General features: G+C 57.8%; 2 protein-coding genes across 12 annotated transcripts; one reads left to right on the top strand and one right to left on the bottom strand.

The window, feature by feature from the left end:
• Nucleotides 1-868: 868 nt before the first annotated feature.
• Nucleotides 869-9,114, bottom strand: AKT1S1 (AKT1 substrate 1). Of its 6 annotated transcripts, none has more exons than XM_023182243.2 (5): nucleotides 8,949-9,114; nucleotides 4,645-5,030; nucleotides 3,558-3,635; nucleotides 3,297-3,466; nucleotides 869-1,825 (listed from the first exon to the last, which is right to left on the bottom strand). In XM_023182243.2, the coding sequence occupies exons 2-5, from the start codon at nucleotides 5,021-5,023 to the stop codon at nucleotides 1,682-1,684; spliced, it is 771 nt and encodes a 256-aa protein (XP_023038011.1). In that variant the 5' UTR covers nucleotides 5,024-5,030; nucleotides 8,949-9,114; the 3' UTR covers nucleotides 869-1,681. The 6 variants fall into 6 exon arrangements, with proteins under 6 accessions (XP_023038011.1, XP_023038008.1, XP_023038009.1 ...); XM_023182240.1 differs by having other exon boundaries at nucleotides 8,295-8,990; XM_023182241.3 differs by lacking the exon at nucleotides 8,949-9,114 and adding an exon at nucleotides 5,141-8,256.
• Nucleotides 9,115-9,232: 118 nt separating this feature from the next.
• TBC1D17 (TBC1 domain family member 17) lies at nucleotides 9,233-19,632 on the top strand. 6 transcript variants are annotated; one of them, XM_023182238.3, is made up of 17 exons: nucleotides 9,233-9,456; nucleotides 9,853-9,951; nucleotides 10,207-10,281; nucleotides 11,630-11,753; nucleotides 12,619-12,826; nucleotides 13,393-13,504; nucleotides 13,594-13,752; nucleotides 14,113-14,241; nucleotides 14,322-14,425; nucleotides 15,007-15,101; nucleotides 15,583-15,699; nucleotides 15,790-15,890; nucleotides 15,988-16,087; nucleotides 18,349-18,446; nucleotides 18,593-18,709; nucleotides 19,109-19,195; nucleotides 19,303-19,632. In XM_023182238.3, the coding sequence occupies exons 1-17, from the start codon at nucleotides 9,436-9,438 to the stop codon at nucleotides 19,504-19,506; spliced, it is 1,950 nt and encodes a 649-aa protein (XP_023038006.2). In that variant the 5' UTR covers nucleotides 9,233-9,435; the 3' UTR covers nucleotides 19,507-19,632. The 6 variants fall into 6 exon arrangements, 4 of the variants coding, with proteins under 4 accessions (XP_023038006.2, XP_023038005.2, XP_023038003.2 ...); XM_023182237.2 differs by having other exon boundaries at nucleotides 15,583-15,890; XR_002724523.3 differs by lacking the exon at nucleotides 9,233-9,456 and having other exon boundaries at nucleotides 9,471-9,951; nucleotides 19,035-19,195; nucleotides 19,303-19,626.
• The last annotated feature ends 219 nt before the right edge of the window (nucleotides 19,633-19,851 follow it).

Genomic DNA, 19,851 nt, shown 5'->3' with positions numbered 1-19,851 from the left:
GGGGATAATCCTTTCCACTTCGTGGGGTTACCATGACGATTAAAGGAGCTAACACGTCACAAAAGCTTTAAAAAATGTTTGAGTGGTAGTAAGCCCTGTTTAAATCTTATTTAGTGTTAGCATTCTTCCGGTAGTGGTCTGGTGGTAGATTACGTTTACCTAGTCCTAATTTCGAACGAGGTTTCCACCTGCTTTCTAACCTCCAGCCCTTTTTTTCCTTTTTTTTTGAGAAGGGGTCTCAGTGTGCTGCCCAGGCTGATCTCGACCTCCTGGCGTCCTGTGATCCTCCCGCCTCGGCCTCCCAGCGTGTTGGCCTTATAGGCGTTAGGCACCAAGCCCAGCTGCTCCAGTCCTTGTATAATAGAAGACTCCCGGCGGGAGTTCCTGGCTTTGCTGGTGACGGTGTGGCCTCTGGCTCCAACCATCACCCCAAGATTGGGTTCTATTGTCACACAAGACTGGAATGCTCTCCTCCACCCCATGAACCTCTGTCTTCATATGTATAAAATGGGCACAGAGCCAGGCGCGGTGGCTGACTCCTGTAATCCCAGCACTTTGGGAGGCCGAGACGGGTAGATCATTTGAGGTCAGGAGTTCAAGACCAGCCTGGCCAACATGGTGAAACCCTGTTTCTACTGAAAATACAAAAATTAGCCGGGTGGTAGCGGCGCGTAATCCCAGCTACTCGGGAGTTTGAGGCAGGAGAATCGCTTGAACCTGAGCGAAAGTGGGACCCTGTCTCAAAAATAAAATAAAATAAAATGGACACAGTAATTCCAACCTGCAGCTGTTCACTGATAATCAGACATTGCCATTCGGTTTCAGAAAATGTCCAATGAACACTCACAACACACCTCACATTTATCTGTCAGAGGTAAAACTCTTTAATCTCAGAGCGCCCTTCCCAACTGCCGAACCCCCAACCCCTCACTCTCCCCCCTACACCAGGGCCGGAGAGTGAGGGCCCCTGCCCCCCACCTTGGGTGGACGAGGGCCCTTTAAGGCACCTGTGGAGGTGGGGGGCGAGGGACGGGAGCTGGTACCATCCTGGATGCAGGGACGGGCTTCGATTGGCAGGCTGTTATGGGGATGGATGGAACCAATGAAACGGGGTGCCAGAGTCAACGACCCCCGCCCCCGTAGTGTAAAGAATGTAAATTGAAGGCCCCAGGCCAATTCTGGGAACAGGAGGGCTTGGCCACGCCCCCACAGGAAGCTGGAGCCAATAAGGAGGGAGAATTCAGGAAAAGCGGACGATGACTATGCGGAGACTGGTCAAGCCCTTTAAAGGATTCGAGCCAATCAAAAAAAGGGCTCCCCAGCAACTAGGGGATGGAGCCAATGACGTGCGAGCAAAGCCCTTGTCGCTAGGCGGAAAACAACGGAATTGACCCATTTAGAGCTTAGAAGTGAGCGAGCCAATCCCTTAATAGAAGGAATCTGTCGCTAGGCGGAGAGAGGCGACAGACCCAATCGGGAAACGGGACAGATCCCGCTCCTCGGCGCGGGAGGTCGTGGGCTGGAAGGGCGACGTGGATTGGCAAAGGCGGCTCAATCCTGGGAACTGCAGACGCAAGGAGGCCGGTCCCGGATCGGCCTCAGATTGGCGGGCCCCGGGAGTGGGGCGGGGGCGTAGTGTGGGACGAGGCGGACGCGGCCTGAGACCCTCCCTCTCTGGGCCTCAGTATTTCCGCTTCAGTTTCTGGAAGTCGCTGGTGTTAAGCCGCGGCCGTGGCAGGTCCCCGAAGACCTGGGTGTCCTCGGCCTCTCTCAGCACCAGCGCGCGCATGCTTGCCGCGATACGGTCCAGGTCGGGCGAAGAGGGCTGCGGGGACGACGACGGGGCGAGGTCAGCGCCGGCAGGGCACGCCCCCTGCACCCAGACGCAGCCCAGGGGTGCACCCTGGCTCCAAGCCCACTCCCAACACGTCCCCGCCCTGCCAGTTGTGCCCTGCGATGCCCACTGCCAGCAATGCCCTTCCCGTCTTGCTCCGCGTAGGAACCGTACTACCCGGTTCAGACACCTCCTCCACGAAGCCTTCCTGCCCCTCTCTCCCTCCCCTTCTTGGCCTGGGACATTGCTTCCTACACATGGAAGGGCTGTTGTCTGCTATCTATTAAGGCTGCGTGCACCCTCTCAAGTCTGAGGATCTGGGCTGGGGTTTCAGTCATGTTCCAATCAGACCTCTACTGCTGACTAGCTGGGAGCAAGAAGTTTTGCTTCCCTAGGCCTCAGTATCCCCTTCTGAAAAATGGGGGCGGATAACAGGGTCTCTGTGAGGACTGAGATAATCAGCTGTTATTGCTTTATCATGTGGCCACTGCGCTACAGAAAAGATCCCTCCCTGTGTCAGCTCCCACCAAGGAGCGGTCCTGTCATTCTGCCTGCAGCTCCGGCACCTAGTACTGCCTCTACTACAGCCCCCGTCACCCTGAGCTGGGCCTGTCCCCTCGCAGGATGGGACACAGAGACCCAGATCAGGAACTGGATCTGAGCCCAGTGGGAGACCAGCTCCTGGGCACAGCACTCTGGAGGCCAGAGTGTTCAATTAACTGTGTTGCCATGAGTCGCCAGCACAGAGTTCAGAAGCAGGAGGACCCTGACTGCACCAGGCCCTGTTCCTGGTCTTCAGCGCTCACTGCCTCATTGAGGGAAGATGCAAAGAGGAGGTCACCACTGTGACTGCTAGTTTGCACATGAGGACACTGAGGCCTGAGGGGGAACTGTGGGGACCCAGGCCTCCTCCCTCAAAGCCCACAGCTCCTTCCTGAAATGCAGCTGGGTTCCAGTCCCAGCCCTTCCTCTCAGGGAAGTCACATGTCCCCTCAGTGCCTCAGTTTCCCCTCTGCTTCAGGAAGGCTCAGTGAAGGCCAGCCCAGCCCAGGAGCTTCAAACAGGGGTCACTACAAGGGATGAACAGGGGACCAGGGGGTGGGACAAATTCTGCAAAGGGCCAGGAATGTGCGGGGTGGGGATGGGAGGTGACCTAAACCCTCCAAGCCTCAGTTTCCCCACTGGAGGGCGTGCCAAAATACCTGTGCCTTGCCCAGAGCAGGTGTTCTATAGAGATGCTCCTGGAAAGGAGAGGCCTTCTCTATAAGGCACTAGGACACGTGGTAAAGCTGCAATTGTTAAAACTGCAAGGCTCAGGTCCAAGAACTCGCCTCTTGAGGTTGAGGGGAGGATTCAGTTAGCTTATGAGTGGAAAGTGGCATCCATGCCGGAGGGCTTCCTGGAGGAGGCAGCTCAGAGCCCTTCCAGCTGCCCTCTCTACCTCCCCACATTTGCCCCTCACCGGCCCATTCTCCTCATCTGATGACCGTGCCTCTGTCCTCTTCTCCTTGAAGCCCCAGACGGGCACAGACACAGGTAGGGACTTGGCATACTGCTGTGTGGGTAGGGCTGAGGCCGGGGGCACTGAGCAGGTTGGAGGGCCAGTGGGGGTCTCCTCGCTCAGGCTGCCATCTGAAAGAGAGAGTGGATTTCAGCCTCTGTCACTGCCTTTGTGCCAGCCGCCTGCCCCCAGGTAGGGAGGGGAACAGCCTGGGACACTCACCGTCTGTGCTCTCGGGGTCCGACTCACAGAAGGGGGGAAGGTCCTGGAGGGTGGCGTCCTCATCCATCACGAAGAGCCCTGTGGATGGCGTGAGTTAGAGGCCCGGGCCAGGCGGCACCTAGCCATGCTCCGTGTGCCCTCCTCCTCAGCCACAGCCACCGCCACAGCCACCACCTCCACCTCCCTGAGGCTTCTGAGACCCTCTTCCTTCACCTCACAGACAGCTTCCTCTAGCAGCCTGCCTGGTCATCGGCAGAAACAAACTCAGTTTCTATGGATCCGTCACCTCAGCTGCACACAATGGGCTGCTAACATGAAACCTCTATGATCTGTTTGGGACAATGTGACTCAAAATACAGCCTGAGAGAACTATGGGATGACTGTGACCTCTGTTTCACAAATGGAGACCTGGAGGCCCAGCGAGGTTAAGTCACTTGCCCGAGGTCCCATGGCTACTAAGGGATACCACCAGGATTTGAACTCAGGATGCCTGCCCTTCACCCTATGCAGGTTTTCTCTAGCAAGGTGAGCAGGCTGGCCATTGGTAATAACAACAAACAAGAACCTCCTAGTTACTGATCAAGCTCCTACTAACTCCTCAAAGCCCTAGTGTTACAGCCCAGCCTCCGGGAAGTGCCCAACCCCCAAATTTCCCCTCAAAACAGTTGCCTGCTCCCTCCCTGGCTTCCTCAGATGTTGGCTGCATCCCGGACAACTCTTTAATTCCTATCCTGGCCTCCCAGGCGTTGTGGAAACAACTCTGGTTCTACCAATGTCCTGCTCCAGAGCCTCCCAACCCCACATTGGGACTCCAATTCCTTGGCTAGACCAGGAGGCCCTTGAGAAAAAAGCCTGAGCCTGCTCTGTGTCCCTGTGCCCACCACTCCCAGCACAGAGCTGGCTCAGAGCAGGGAAGGGACAGGCTTTAGATCACACAGCAAGCCCCAGGCAAGCCCGTCTGGCTCTGGGGTCCTGAGACTGCACTTGCGTGGAAGTACTCAGGACCAAGCAGGTCACCCCCACAAAGCCTCCTGCAGGCACCTCATCAAGCACGGGGCCGCATCAGCCCCTGCCCCTGCCCTCTCACCTCCATTATCACTGACGCCCAGCTGCTCCCCGGAGGTCTCTGTCTCTGTAGGGTCATCCTCTTCCTCCTCGTTGTCCTCCCTGGCCAGGGTAGGCCGGGGTGGGCTGGGCGTGGGGCTGGGTGGCTGTGGTGCTGGTGGGGGCGCAGGAGGCCGAGCAGCAGTGGCAGCCCTGTGGGCCAGCGCGATGTCGTGGAGGCAGCGGCGTGCTGCCTCCGCCAGGGCTCCTCGGCCATGGGCAGCGTAGGCACAGGGGCCTGGGCGGGGTGGTGGCGGCGGGGCTGCGGTCAGCAGCACCAGCTCCGTGCCAGTCCGGGCCCGGAAGCGCTCAGCGGCCCCCACCACGGCCTCCCACAGCTCCTCGGGGCGCCCCGACGCCATCCGCGCCCTGCGGGCCAGAGCACGACAGACGGGGCTGAGGCTTGGCTGCCTACACCATTGCCACCCACTCAGGGTGTCTGCCTGTCCCATGGATGGCACTCACACCCCTCCACCCACCTTGTTCCAGTGGTGCTGCGTGTCCTCCCCAAATCCGCTACTCCCCAGGATTCTCACCATCCAGCCCTCGCAGGCCCAGACCCTGGCGACGTCCTCTGCCCCAGCCCATTCCTCCTTCCCCTTTGGCCCTGCCCTGGCCTCTGTGTGAGCCACCAGCCACGTGAGCAGGGAGTACTGGAAAGTCAGGGAGTCCCAGCAGAGATGCCTCTCACAGTAAAACCTGCACCGGGTTCTGAAGACTGAGTACAAAAAAGCAGAATGAGCCAGGCACGGTGGCTCAGGTCTGCAACCCCAACACTTCGGGAGGCTGAGGCAGGCAGATCACTGAGCCCAGGAGTTCGAGGCCAGCCTGGGCAACATGTTGAGACCCCCATCTCTATTTCAAAAAAAAAAAAAAGAAGAATTTTATCTGCTTTTTTTACTCTTTTAACATGGTGTCTAGAAAATTTAGAACTCCAAATGGGGCTTGCGTTGGCATCTGATGGGCGATGCCACCCTGCTCCATCGCCCAGCCGTCCCATCCAGAGTGTCCTGCACAAGGCCCAGGGGGTTCCTTCTGCACCCAGAGCTGATGCTACCCCTCACCATAGTCCTCAGGACAGGGTCTCAGCCTTCACTCTGGCCCTGGAGGCTCTGCGTGTTCTGGCCAACCCCAGCTCCTGGGCTATCCGGCCTCCATGGCCTTCCAGAGCCTCTCAGGCTCAAGGCCTTCAGAAAACGTGGTCCCTGACCTGGATGCTTTGCTCCCCACCAACCTTTCACTCATCATAGGGCGGAAGAAACTTTCCCTCACCCCTAGATCCAGCCAGTCCCCTCCCTGGGGGGTCCCACAACATCTGAGTGGCCACCTTCCCAGCACACTTCCTTCCAGAGGGAACTGGCTGGTTCCATGACTGAGGCCTCAGCGAGAGTCAGAGCTGAACAAAGGTAAGAAATGGTGCTGGTGCTGCTCTCTGTGCTGGGAAATCCACGTGGCTTTTTCCTACAAGACCGTTCTGGCAGGTCCTCTGTCGCCCCTGATCCCCCAGGATGCATCAGACGCCTTCCGGAGCCCATCTGATGCTGTGGGCTTCCTCCACGAGCACTTACGTCACCAGAGCTTGTGACAGCTGTACCCTGGCTGCCTCCTGCCTCAGACTGTGAATTCTCCCAAGGTCAGGGATTTGTATTCACAGGACAGGTTGGCCCTAAGCAGACAATGCAGGGTGCATCTCCTTACCGGGTGAGAAGAGCGAGGGTAGGGGGGCTGGGTCCTTGCCCTGACTCTGTCTCAAACCTGCTGTGTGACCTTGGACAGCTCACTGGACCTCTCTGTGCCTCATTTTCTTCCCCATTAACCAGAGTGGTTGAGCCAGAGCTGCTGGGCTGCGGAAGAGGTTCCTTGGGGAGGCAGTGAGCACACTGCCACTGCAGGGATTCGGGCACAGCTGTGGTCCAGCCCACCAGGGTGAAGGGAGCAGGGAATCTGGAGTTTGAATGAAATTTGCAGGCCCTTTGTGACTCACGATCATAGATGTCGGTGTTTGCTGAGCACCTATTCAGTGCTGGGATTCCACACCTGGCATCTCACCTTCTATCTGATTCACTCAGGGAGTTCAAAGCCCCGAGGGAAGTAAGAGGTTTATCCACCACTTCCCAGAAGCCACGCAAAGACCCAAGATGGGATCAACCTTCTCATCCCACCCTTTCACCTACGCTATGAGGCAGGAGTTTTAGTTCCAGTTCACTCCACTTTACAGTTACAAACTCAGGCCCAGGGACAGTCAGCATTTTGACGGGTCCCGTCCCACAACTGGAAGAGGCAGGGCTGGGACCTGGACTCTGACAGTCTAGATCCAGGGCCTGTTCTAAATCCTGACCGCCATCCTGCCTGCCTTTAGAACGGCAGATATTCTAATCTAGATGGAAAACTGAGGCTCAGAGAGCTTAGGACACTGGCAAGAAAGCACACAGCTACACGGCACAAGTGGGGCTGAAACCGCTGACTGCCCAGCCCCCAAAATCCAATGAACTGGGGGGTACCCAGTCTCTCAAATACACCCCTCATGTCCTTCCTAGCTGATGGAGGAGGAAACTGAGGCTTGAAGCAAGAAGTGGCCGGTCCAAAGTCAACTGCCTGGCTGTGCTAGGCCTGGGGCTCTCACTTCCATGGGCCCCCAGCCCCTAATGACATACGGAGAAGAGGGGGAGCGGGGGTCCCGGAGGAGGACGTCAGGATGAAACTCCCTCCCTGTATTCAATCTTGGAGTAGCCACGGGATTGAAGAGAGTGAAATAGGGTGAGTGGGTTGTGAGGGTTCCCCCAACTCAGGAGACATGAGCAAAAACGACGGGCGACTTCCACAGGCCTCTCTGCCAAGGTCCAGGGGCACCCTGTAATGTTACCCAACAGGAGAGGAGCCAAGACCTGGCGGTCCTCCTTACCCTTGAGCTTCTAGGGGAGGTCCTGTTTCCTCCAAGGAGCTGAGAGATGGAGGAAGAACCCGCCCCGATGGAGAAGTTTCGTTTAAGATCAGGGAGAGATGAGAGGAAAGTGAGACGTGTTCCCCACGGAGGGGGAGCACGATGTGGCTGTCCTCTTTGGATGCGGGGAGGAGGGAAAGCGCTAAGGAGAAGAGGAGTGGAACCACCCCTCCTGTCGAAATTTTAGTGCCCCACACCCCAAGATGTGAGGAACCTGAGCATGAACGCGGTAGCTACGGGTAGGGTGAGTGCCTGGGGCCAGGCTCAGCTGCCCCGAGACCTCCCAACCTCGCCCGGCGTCCAGGGAGGACCCACTGGTCTAGGAAGAAAACAGGAAATCCCGCCCAGGCGGAGGCCAAGACCGGAAGTCCCGCCTTTGGAAGGGTGAGGGGCGCCCCGAGACCCCCGAGCCATTCCCCGACCCCGTGGACGTGGTCCACGGCCCAAGTAGAGATCCCAGGCGCTCTGGACACCGGAAGGTGAGGCTGTCTAGGATTTGCCTCAGGTCTGACAGGACGATTCCCACGAGCGACCCCCTTCCAGCGCTCAGCAAAGGGTCGCTGGCGGACCTCTGCCCTCTGATCTGTGCAGGCCATACCCCTCCCGTGAGCCGCTCGCCCTCCCAGTGCCCCGCCGCCTCAGGACGGCCAAATCCTCCCCACACCGCGGTTCACAACGCCGCCTCCACTCACGTGCCCGTAGCCAGCATGGCCGGCCCGGCGCCGTCACCGCCCTCAAAAGACATGGCGGCGCCTTGCGTCACGTCCGCGTAGTTGCCCCGCCTCCTCTCTGCACACTCCGCCTCCCTTATCGTGGTCGCCCGAGATCAAGATGGCGGCCACAGGGGCTTCATCCAAACCAGTGGGCAATGGCGACGGCAGCGTGCCCATAAGAAAAATGGCGAAAAAAATGCTTCAGATTTCTCGCCTAGAGCATTTCCATTTGCCCCCAACAATAATGGCCGTCCTCATAAGCTCGCTCATGACCACGGCAAACGAAGGCAAGCGACCTGACGTCCCTGACCCACGATAAACTTCTTCGACAAAAGTGGAGGAAATCGGTGCTCGTTAACAACATGGCAGCCAAACGGGTCTAATCAGCCCATAGTGTACATTGGCTCTCCCTCCCTCCAACCTGCTCCCATTCAGCACCAAGGCTGGCAAAGATCCAACACGGCAGCATTTTTTGCTTCGGTTTGCCAGGCTTCAAAATGGCGGCTCAGCCGGCTTTCTCGCGACGGTGACTCAGAAATTCGTTTGGGGCCGCTTCGTTTCTGGGGGCACTGACGGCTTCATCCCGTTATCCCAAGTCCCTCAGTGCCTCTTGTAGTGTACAGCTCCTCTCACCTCCTCTTCTCTTATCCGTTCGGCTCTTCCAGCTGTCGCGCCCCGCAGAGAGATGGGACACCCCCGTATTAACATGGCCTTAGCCGACCGGCTTAGGCCATGCCCTCGAGCAAAATGGTACCTCCTTGGCTTCAATTCCAGTATACAACATGGAGAAGGAAGTGGGCGTTTCGAGGCGTGCTTGCCCCAGATGGTGCAGCTCTCACACCCTCCCACTTGTTTACTTCGTGGAGAGAGGGAGAACACTGCGCCTGCGCACTCTCCGTAGCCGGCTCCACCTTCAGCGTCTGCGCCACGTGACTCCGATCCACCCTCGCAGTTCCAGTGGAGTAACCCCCTTCTGAAAAATGGTTTCACCCACTCTTTCTCTGGAACTGGTCGGGGCGCTACCACTGTCCGGTCCGGAGGGGAGCTGTTTTCTCCGGAAGTGACCACACGCTGACTCGGAAAAGGAGGAGGCGGGGCAGTGGGGCCTTCGGCGGCGACTATGGAAGGAGCCGGCTACAGGGTAAGCACTGAGGACGCATTCCCTCGCTTCAGTGTATGCGAAACGCCCCGTCTGGTGATCAGCTCTTCCCTCAGGCCTTGCGAGTGCACTTGAGAAACTCCGATCTCTTATAAACGCGCCGTCACCCTCCCGTCCACCGCCCCAGGGAAGAACCTCTCATGGCCCCGCCCCCCGGCTCAGGCGACTCCTTGGGCCCTGTCCTCTGTGGAACGCACGCCAGCATCCGAACGTGGGCTGGACCATTCTCCCCGCCTTCGTCCCGGGGCAATGGCCCTCCCGGCCCCGCCCCCTGGGGATGGCTCCTCCCTGGGCCCGTCCCTATTGGCTCCTCAGGCCGGTCCCCTCGCTTGTCGCCTTCTCTTGGGCCCCAGCCCTCGCTGGTTCCCCCCAACTCAGGTGGTGTTTGAGAAGGGCGGAGTGTACCTGCACACCAGCGCTAAGAAGTATCAGGACCGAGACTCCCTCATCGCTGGTGTTATCCGTGTCGTGGAAAAGGTGCGTTGGGAGGGAGCAGGGCTCGAACCCATCCGAGCGGGATGCAGGCGCTCTGAGATGCAAGCGGCAACTGTAGGAGTTTGGTCTGGCGGTCAGCAGTGGGACCTGAAGAAGGCTGGGGGTGGGAACTGGAATGAGGGGCGGGACTTTGAAAGGCTGAGGGTAGAAACTGGGAAAGTTTGGAAATTTGCAACGGAAAGTTTTGGGAATGTGGTTTGGGGAGCGCCTCTAACCCCGCCTCCCTCCTTCCCCTAGGACAATGACGTCCTCCTGCACTGGGCTCCTGTAGAGGAGGCTGGAGATTCCACCCAAATCCTCTTCTCCAAGAAGGTAGGCTCCATCTGCTTTGCCCTTCTCCACTTGCTTTTCTTCTAGGTCCGTGCTGTTGTAAGTCATTTGAGGGACCTGCGTACAATCCCAGACCTACCCATGGGGCATGTGTGACCTTGTCTGGGCTTGGGTACTCTGCCCCTTGGTTTGCTTCTCTCTGTGAAATGGGCAGAGGATGCCCATTCAAGGAAAAAGAGCAGGGAACATGAGACGCACGGTCGTGGGGATGGCTGACCCCTCTCTCTCTTTGCTTCGTGGGAGATCCCTGCCAGGGTACAAGATGTGTATTCGAGTTGCTTGAAGGGAAGTGGCATTTCCTCTAGTGCCAGAGGACAAGGCCTGACAGCCTACTCACCCACTTCGTCACTGCCCCTGCTCCTGCCTTTCCCTTCGTTATATCTCCTGAGACTTCCCATGGCTGGACCCCGTCCTGGGCAACTCTGAGACCCAGAGATAAGTCAGATCCAGACCCACCTAAGCCCTCACCCTTACTCACTTTTTGAGAAGCTGATCGATTTCTCACTTTTTGAGAAACACAGCCAAGGCACAAGGAAGTTGTGTTACGTCATTTCCGCTTTTCAGGTTGCCCTGCATCTGGTTGGTAGAACTTGTCATGTATCCTGGATTCCAGCTACAGAGAGACCTGGGAAATATAGTGTTTTTGTTTGCTTGTTTGTTTGTTTTTAAGACAGTCTCACTGTCTCAAAGAGTGTGAAGTGGTATCTTACTGTGGTTTTGTTTTGTATGTAGCTAGTGAGTACCGACATTGTCTAAGCACTCCGCAGTCTGACTGCAGAGCCACCTGCCATGTAACGTGGACCTTCCCACGCACTGGGAGACATGGGGCCAAGTCCTGGCTCTCTCTCTGGTTGCGTTGGGTGACCCTGAGCAAGTGCTGTACCTTCTTTTTCTTTTTTTTTCTTTTTTTCTTTTTTTTAACGAGACGGAGTTCCACTCTTGTTGCCCAGGCTGGAGTGCAACCACGCAATCTCAGCTCATTGCAACCTCCGCCTCTCGGATTCTAGCAATTTTCCTTCCTCAGTCTCCTGAGTAGCTGGGATTACAGGCATGCGCCACCACACCCAGCTAATTTTTTTGTGTTTTTTTTAGTAGAAACAGGGTTTCACCATGTCAGCCAGGCTGGTATCGAACTCCCACCTCAGGTGATCCGTCCTCCTCAGCCTCCCAAAGTGCTGGGATTACAGGTGTGAGCCACCGCACCTGGCCTGCTGTAGCTTCTTTGTGCCTCAGTTTCCCTGTTTATTCGATGGGACTATCTTCCAGGGTAGCCTCAAGGCTCAGATCTGCATCCCTAGCCCCTTACTGTCTGCTCCTTTCCTCCCCTAAGGACTCCAGTGGGGGTGACTCCTGTGCTCCTGAGGAGGAGCCAACCTTTGATCCCGGCTATGAACCTGACTGGGCCGTCATCAGCACTGTGCGGCCACAGCCCCGCCACTCAGAGCCCACGAGAGGTAGGCTGAGGTGCGGCCCTTGGGAAGCAGGTGTGGGCCAGGTAGGACACATCTCGCCCTCAGTGGTCATGGCTCCAAAGGCTTTGCTGCTCACAATCAAGAAGGCCACCAGTCACCACCACCTTCCAGTCCCAGGAGCGTGGAAGTGAATGGGAGTACAGGACTGTCCCAGCCCAGGTCAGCATGGCCAGCGTCTCTGAGGTCGCAGCCTTGCTCATCCTGCTGGGCTCCTGGATTGGCTGTGGCTGCCCCCACACTAGGCCTGCCCCTGAGATTCGAGGCTGGTGGGGTGATAGATGCAGCCAGTCAGGGTGATTTGCACCATCTTGGGGTCACACAGGGTGCAGGGGCCATCCAGAGAAGGCACCTGACCCCTCTGGGGAATGGAGACCCCTTCCAGGAAGAGGTGATGCTGGAACTTGGCACTGAGGGACTCTTGGGAATTGTCTCTTCTGGCAGAGAGAGCAGCCCGTGCAAGCCAGAGGCAGGTGGCCCTGGTGTGTTTAGGGAGCCTCTGGCCTTTCATTGTAGCTCAAGTGTGGGATTTTGAGTGAAGAAGGGTTGGAGGTAAGATAGGCAGGGGCGAAGGACAGACCTGAGGGGCCTCAAGTGCCAGGTTGAAGAATAGGGCCCTTACCCTGCAGGTTGAGGGGTGCCTAGGAAGGTTCTGGAAAGGCACATGTCCACTGGGCTCCCCTCCTATTTTACTCATTTGTGCTTCCAAGTAATGTGAGGCCAGGCGCAGGGGAATGGCTTGTGGCGGGGCCGTCAGGAGATGCCTGTGCCGAAGGAACATCCTGGGTTGAGGTTGATGAGGCCGGCTCTGGCCTCTCACACCTCCCCCAACACAGCCCCGTCTCCCCAGGTGCAGAGCCCAGCTGCCCCCAGGGCTCCTGGGCCTTCTCAGTGAGTCTCGGGGAGCTCAAGTCCATCCGCCGCTCCAAGCCGGGCCTCAGCTGGGCCTACCTGGTTCTGGTGACCCAGGCTGGAGGCTCCCTGCCCGCACTGCACTTCCACCGCGGGGGTACCCGTGCCCTGCTCCGCGTCCTCAGCCGCTACCTGCTGTTGGCCAGGTGAGCTCTCTCCCAGTGCTGGGCCTTAAACCGGGCCCAGTTCCTCCATGGCTGCAGCGTGACCCCTCGGGGCTGTGAAAGAAACACAACTCACACTGATTTAAAGGAAGGCAGAGAGAGTTGACCAGCACATATAACCAAAAAATGAAAAGGGAGTATTGATTTCAGGCAGGACCCAGCTCCCAAAATGTTGCAAACAGTTATCCTTTTACCCTCTGAGTTCGTCGTTCTCTGGGCCCCCAGTATCCCTGGCTTAACAACCCCGCTGGATGGAAAGCACCTCTTCCCCCCATTCCAACAAGATCCCAGAGCTGCCTCTCATTGGCTCGTCCCTGAGTCAGTTACACTAGACCAGAAGGTGAAAGGCCCTCATTGGCCAGCCCCAAGTCCCATGCCCACACCTGGGCTCCAGCTCTGGTCCTCCTGTAACAGCATCCCCCGAAATGAGGGATTCCCTAGGGGTGGTTGGGACGCTGCAGCTGGAATGGATGTCGGCCGAGCACAGACAGCCTGGGACACTGGGCCCCTACCTGTGCATCACCTGTGCGTCACCTCCCGCCTCCCAGCTCCCCACAGGACTCCCGCCTCTACCTTGTCTTCCCCCACGACTCCTCTGCCCTCTCCAATTCCTTCCACCACCTGCAGCTCTTTGACCAGGACAGCTCCAATGTGGTATCTGTGAGTGTCCCGGGCACCAGGCCTGGCGGGTGTGGGAAGGGAGGAACGAGAAGGGGCGGGCCGTGAACTCCCTTTGGCCTCGTCCCCAGCGCTTCCTCCAGGATCCCTACTCCACCACCTTCAGCAGCTTCTCCCGAGTGACCAACTTCTTCCGGGGTGCCCTGCAGCCACAGCCCGAGGGAGCCGCCTCCGACCTTCCCCCACCACCTGACGATGAGCCCGAGCCTGGGTTCGAGGTCATTTCCTGTGTGAGTAGTGAGTGGACCCTCCCTGTTGTTTCTGGCCGTGTCTCCTTGGGTGCATGATTTCATTTCCCTGGGCCTCAATTTCCTCCTTGGTAAAATGGGGACGGTAATGGGACCCTCTCAGGGGGTGCATGAGGAAAGCGCTCATGGCTCTGCCAGGCACTGTGAGCACCTACTCGCTATTGGGGGACCCCTCCTAACTAGGAGGTGACTTGGCTGCTGAGCCCCAGAAGAGGCTGCTGCCCACCCCTGAATGTTAGTTATTCGTCAAGCTAAGAAGCGCCCTGAGCTTGTGGACTGAGGCCGGGTTGGGTCCCCTCACTGCCCTGCCGAGCCCCGGGCTCATTTGCCCTTCGCCTGCAGGTGGAGCTGGGGCCTCGGCCAACCGTGGAGCGGGGCCCTCCAGTTACAGAGGAGGAGTGGGCGCGCCACGTGGGCCCTGAGGGCCGCCTGCAGCAGGTACCCGAGCTGAAGAATCGGATCTTCTCGGGGGTAAGTGCCAGAGCAGGTGGGAGGATGGGGCAGGGCCAAAACAAGGCCCCACTGAGCTGCCTGCCCTCCTGCACCCCCAGGGTCTGAGCCCCAGCCTGCGGCGTGAGGCGTGGAAGTTCCTCTTGGGGTACCTCAGCTGGGAAGGCACAGCTGAGGAGCACAAGGCCCACGTTCGCAAGAAAACGTGAGTCCTCAGGAGGCCCTGCTCTGCCAGGTATGACACCTGGCGCCTCTTAGGGCACCAGTGGGCAAGTTCTGTGGACGCTGGTTGTGAACCTGCTGTATCTGGGCACCATCCTGCACCTGTGGAATACGTCAGTGATCAAACCAGACCTATCCTTGCCCCTGTATGGTCTGTCTCCTGTCTCCATTATAGTTTTCATTCCTGTGCCATACTGTTTTAATGATCACAGTTTTGCAGCATGTTTTATAACCTAGGAGGGCCCATCTCTCCTCATTACTGGTGTAGGTTATGTACCTGCCAGGCACTGAGGATGCGGCAGTGCTGGACAGTTCCTTGTCCCTGGTGTCCTGTCTAGTGGGGGGTGACAAATTTTCACCAAAAACCCACAAGGCTGTGTAGTGAGAGATACCAGGAAGGTGAAGCATAAGGGATGGTGGCAAAAATGACAAGGTGACTTGCTTGGGTCTGTGTGGTCAGGGAGGGGCTCTGCAGGGCTGACTTGGGAGGTGGCGCCAGGCTGGGAAGTCTCTGGGTGCCGCAGAGAGTGGCGGCCTCACATCTTGTTTCCCTCTGCCACTCAGGGATGAGTATTTCCGCATGAAGCTGCAGTGGAAATCTGTGAGCCCTGAGCAGGAGCAGAGAAACTCACTCCTGCACGGATACCGCAGCCTCATCGGTCGGTGTCAGAGGTGGCGCTAAGGGTGGATGGGAGCAGGAAACCACAGGAGGGCCTCAGGCACGGGTGCGAGGGGCAGATAGAGGGAGCCCCCTGCCTCCCCAAGACCAAGAAGAGGGCATCTAGGGGGAAAGCGGCATGGGCCATTGGGGAATGGCCTTGTGGGAGCAAGGCCAGGGACAGGACGGGAAAGAAGGGGAACCTGGCTGCCTCGGGGCCCAGTCTCAGTTCTGTTCATGCTTCGAGATCTTGGCAAGTGATTTTGCCTCTCTGTGCCTCAGTTTCCCCTGCTGTGGGAGGATACAGTGAGCTGGTGAGCAGGAGGCCCGCACCTCGCAGCAGGAGCATCAGTGATGGTTTCTAGAAGCAGCTCCACTTCTGCCCGAGAGCGAACCCCGAGGCTGGGGGCTGGCACTGGTGGCCTGCAGGGATGGGCCCCCCTACCCTTCTCACCTTTGCTCCCTGCGCCCACTCCCCGCAGAGAGAGACGTGAGCCGCACTGACAGGACCAACAAGTTCTATGAGGGTCCCGAGAACCCGGGGCTGGGCCTGCTGAACGACATCCTTCTCACCTACTGCATGTACCACTTCGACCTCGGTGGGTGCCAGGCCTGGGGCCAGACGGGGCCTGGGCTGTCCAGGGGAGCGCTGTGGGCTTGGCTGCAGCCTGACCCCGTGTCCTCCCCAGGGTACGTCCAGGGCATGAGTGACCTTCTCTCCCCGATCCTCTACGTCATTCAGAATGAGGTGGATGCTTTCTGGTGTTTCTGTGGTTTCATGGAACTCGTGGTGAGGCTCGGGTCAGGGGTGGGACACAGGCCTGTCGAGCAGTCAGGGTCCTGGCACCTCACGGGGTCTGCTCTTCCCCCCTCCTTACGTCCCACAGCAAGGAAACTTTGAAGAGAGCCAGGAGACTATGAAGCGGCAACTCGGGCGACTGCTGCTGCTCCTGAGGGTGCTGGACCCCCAGCTCTGTGACTTCCTGGGTGTGTCTCTCGGGCGGGTGGGCAGGAGACAGTGGGGCTGTAGACCTTGCCAGATTCTCTGGTAGCAGCCACAGGTGGCATCCTGGACACTGGGTCCTGATCCAAACGAGAAACATCCCCACGCAACCTAGAACGTAGAGGCAGAATTGCTGTTTGAAGCAAAATGTCACCGAATGCAGACACGCAGGGACGCTGACTCACCCCATCCTCGTGCTCACCTAGATCTTGTTTGGGCTTTGCCTTAGGCTTAACCTGCAGGGTATTTTTCAGAAATAAGGACCTAGGCGTTTCTGCCACTTCTTGTCTCCACGTGGCTGTGGCTCACCTTCAACCAGGAATCAGAAACTGGTTCTCTGGGCCATGGGGCTGGGGGTGCTGCATCCCGGCTTTAATGTTTTTATTCTTCGGCCAGGCACAGTGGCTCACGCCTGTAATCCCAGCACTTTGGGAGGCAGAGGCAGGTGGATCACTTGAGGTCAGGAGTTCGACACCAGCCTGACCAACATGGAGAAACCTTGTCTCTACTAAAAATACAAAATTAGCGGGGCCTGGTGGCACATGCCTCTGATTCCAGCTACTCAGGAGGCTGAAGCAGGAGAATCGCTTGAACCTGGGAGGTGGAGGTTGCAGTGGGCCAAGATCACACCATTGCACTCCAGCCTAGGCAACAAGAGCAAAACCCCAACTCACAAAAAAAAAAAAAAATGTGTGTATATATATATTATTATAGTATATATTATTTATTAGTCAATGTAAAAACTGCAGGAAATTAAGATGAAGAAAAAAAAGTAAGACTGGGTGTGGTGGTTCATGCTTGTAATCCCAGTGCTTTGGGAGGCTGAGGTGGGCGGATCACCTGAGGTCAGGAGTTCGAGACCAGCCTGGCCAACATGGTGAAACCCCGTTTCTACTAAAAATACAAAAGTTAGCCGGGCGTGGTGGTGGGCACCTGTAATCTCAGCTACTCGGGAGGCTGAGGCAGGAGAATCACTTGAGCCGAGGTCCCACCACTGCACTGCAGCCTGGGCGACAAACCGAGACTCTGTCTCAAAAAAAAAAAAAAAGAAAAAGCAAGTTAAAATTGCTGTTTGATATTATTTTTCTTGAGTGCAGATGGTGATGATAATAAGTTAAACTTATTTCATGGACGTTTCCTCGACGCTTTAGGACCCGCCGGGGAGGGAGCTGAGATACTCTGTCCTCACCTTACTGATGAGGAAACTAAACCATAGGTCACCTCCTAGGGCACAAGGACAGAGGATGCCTCTATGTCACTGAAAGTCTTCTGAAACATCACTTTTCTTGACTGCACGGCATTGTGTCCTGCAAGATGTGGTAGAATTGATTTAACTTGACCTGCTGGAGATTCGGGTCCTTTGCAGTTTTTCATCACAGTGCATGGTCTGGGTCATATCTTTAGGTTCACTTCCAAGAAGTGGAATTTTGTTCAGGACAGTGCTTGTCTTCACAGCTTTGGAAAGTTTGTCCTCCATTGTTCCTTTCCTAAAAAGTTAGAATGCTCAGGCTCTCATTCTCATTTGAGTTAACTTGGGGGAAAAAATGGTTCGACACCAGGTTAATTTTTTTTTTTCTTTTTGAGATGGAGTCTCGCTCTGTTGCCCAGGCTGGAGTGCAGTGGTGCCATCTCGGCTCACTGCAAGCTCCGCCTCTCGGGTTCAAGCAATTCCCCTGCCTCAGCCTCCCAAGGAGCTGGAATTACAGGGGTGTGGCACCATGCCCAGCTAATTTTTGTATTTTTAGTAGAGACAGGGTTTCACCATGTTGGCCAGGCTGTATTTTTAGTAGAGACGGGGTTTCACCATGTTGGCCTGGCTGGTCTCGAACTCCTGACCTCAGATAATGCACCTGCCTTGCCCTCGCAAAGTGCTGGGGTTACAGGAGTGCGCCATAGCACCCGGCCCTTAGCTTAAATTTTTGCTAACATCATATCTAGGACTGCCAGTTTCCTTAGGCCTCACCAGCAGCGGGCATTGAGGTCTGTTTCCTCAGGCGTGCTGGGCGTCCTGCCTCCCTTCCATGTCCATGCAGATGTGGAAGTATAATAGCACATTTCCTCTGGAGAGTGGGAGGAAGAAGGGGCAGGGCCCGCTTCAGAGCTGCTTCTGTCTCACCTCCGAGGCTCCCAAGCCAGGCATAAGTCACTTGTCTAGACTTGGGGAAGGTCTTCCAGTCAGGATGATGTCTCAAACTGTCAGTCCCAGCGCTGGGCAAGGCTGAGTGGGCTCCATGTCATCCCCCAGATTCCCAGGACTCTGGCTCTCTCTGCTTCTGTTTCCGGTGGCTGCTCATCTGGTTCAAGAGGGAATTCCCCTTCCCGGATGTCCTTCGGCTGTGGGAGGTGGGCCAGCCAGTTTGGGCCAGAACTGAAGGGGTGGGCTCACTTGCCCTGGGAGAGACTGGGAGATTGGGCGGAGAGGGGCAGGCCCTGATGAGACCTCAGGCCCAGGCTGGGTCATCACCCTTCCCTCCCTCCCGCACCCCCAGGTGCTGTGGACAGGGCTCCCTGGCCCCAATCTGCACCTGTTGGTGGCCTGCGCCATCCTGGACATGGAGCGGGACACCCTCATGCTGTCCGGCTTCGGCTCCAATGAGATCCTCAAGGTGAGGCTCTGGCTCCCTCCCGGCCCGTCCCCGCCCTGTCCACCCTGAGCTGGGCGCTGCGCAGGGCCGCAGTACCTTCGGGGAGCAGGTGTTCAATGTGGGATTATTGAAAGCCTGGTTAGCTGGGAGCGCAGTGGGGGTGGGGCCGCGTAGGTTTCCCACCTGCCCCATCGCAGGCCTGCTCCCAGCAAGGTCCTCAGGGCAGGTGTGTGGGGACCTGCCCTCCCCTAGTACGGCTAGAACGCTCCCAGAGGCCTGAGAAGCATGACTGGCCCAGCGCGCCTCTGAGCCCCAGAGGGCCAGCCCGGTGTGTCTTGTTTCCCAGCACGAGCCACAGAGTGGGCGCTCGGGCGGAGGTGGCTGAGTGCTGACTGGCGCCTGACCCACCCCCGCCCGCAGCACATCAACGAGCTGACTATGAAGCTGAGCGTGGAGGACGTGCTGACGCGCGCCGAGGCCCTGCACCGCCAGCTAACCGCCTGCCCCGTGAGTCCCCCGCCCGCTCGCCCCGCAGCGCCCCCTGCCCGAACCCCGCCCCCATCTCACCTTCACTCACCTTCCTCTTTTCGCTTCCCTCAACCCTGCGCCTCCAGGAGCTGCCCCACAACGTGCAGGAGATCCTGGGGATGGCGCCGCCCACAGAGCCCCACAGCCCCTCGCCCCCCGCCCCCCCGCCGCCCCTGTCGCCCACCCGGGCCCCGCCCACCCCGCCGCTCCCCACGGACACAGCGCCGCAGCCCGACAGCAGCCTGGAGATCCTGCCCGAGGAGGAGGACGACGACGGCGCAGACTCCTAACCCCGCCCGGCAGCCTTGTTCTGCACAGGCACTTTAGACCGAGCCAGGGACACCCGCGAGGGGCCGCGTGCACTCCGCCGCCCTACTGATAAGCTGGCTTCATTAAACTGACACTTCTCATGTGCAGTTGGCTTCTTGGTGGTGGGGGGAATGCTGCCAAGTGGGCTCTGACCTGGGTGGGGAGGGGATGGTGGCTGGGCAGAGCCTAGGGTGAATGATCGGGGTTTGTGGAGGCAGGGCTCCCTGACTTACCTGATTTTTTTGTTTTGTTTTATGAGATGGAGTCTTGCTCTGTCACCCAGGCTGGAGCGCAGTGGTGGATCTCGGCTCACTGCAGCCTCCACC

This window comes from Piliocolobus tephrosceles, chromosome 21 (genome assembly GCF_002776525.5).
Source record: "Piliocolobus tephrosceles isolate RC106 chromosome 21, ASM277652v3, whole genome shotgun sequence".
Taxonomy (NCBI): domain Eukaryota; kingdom Metazoa; phylum Chordata; class Mammalia; order Primates; family Cercopithecidae; genus Piliocolobus; species Piliocolobus tephrosceles.
Note: the sequence above shows the minus strand (reverse complement) of the source record. Positions and strands in the feature narration are given on the sequence as shown.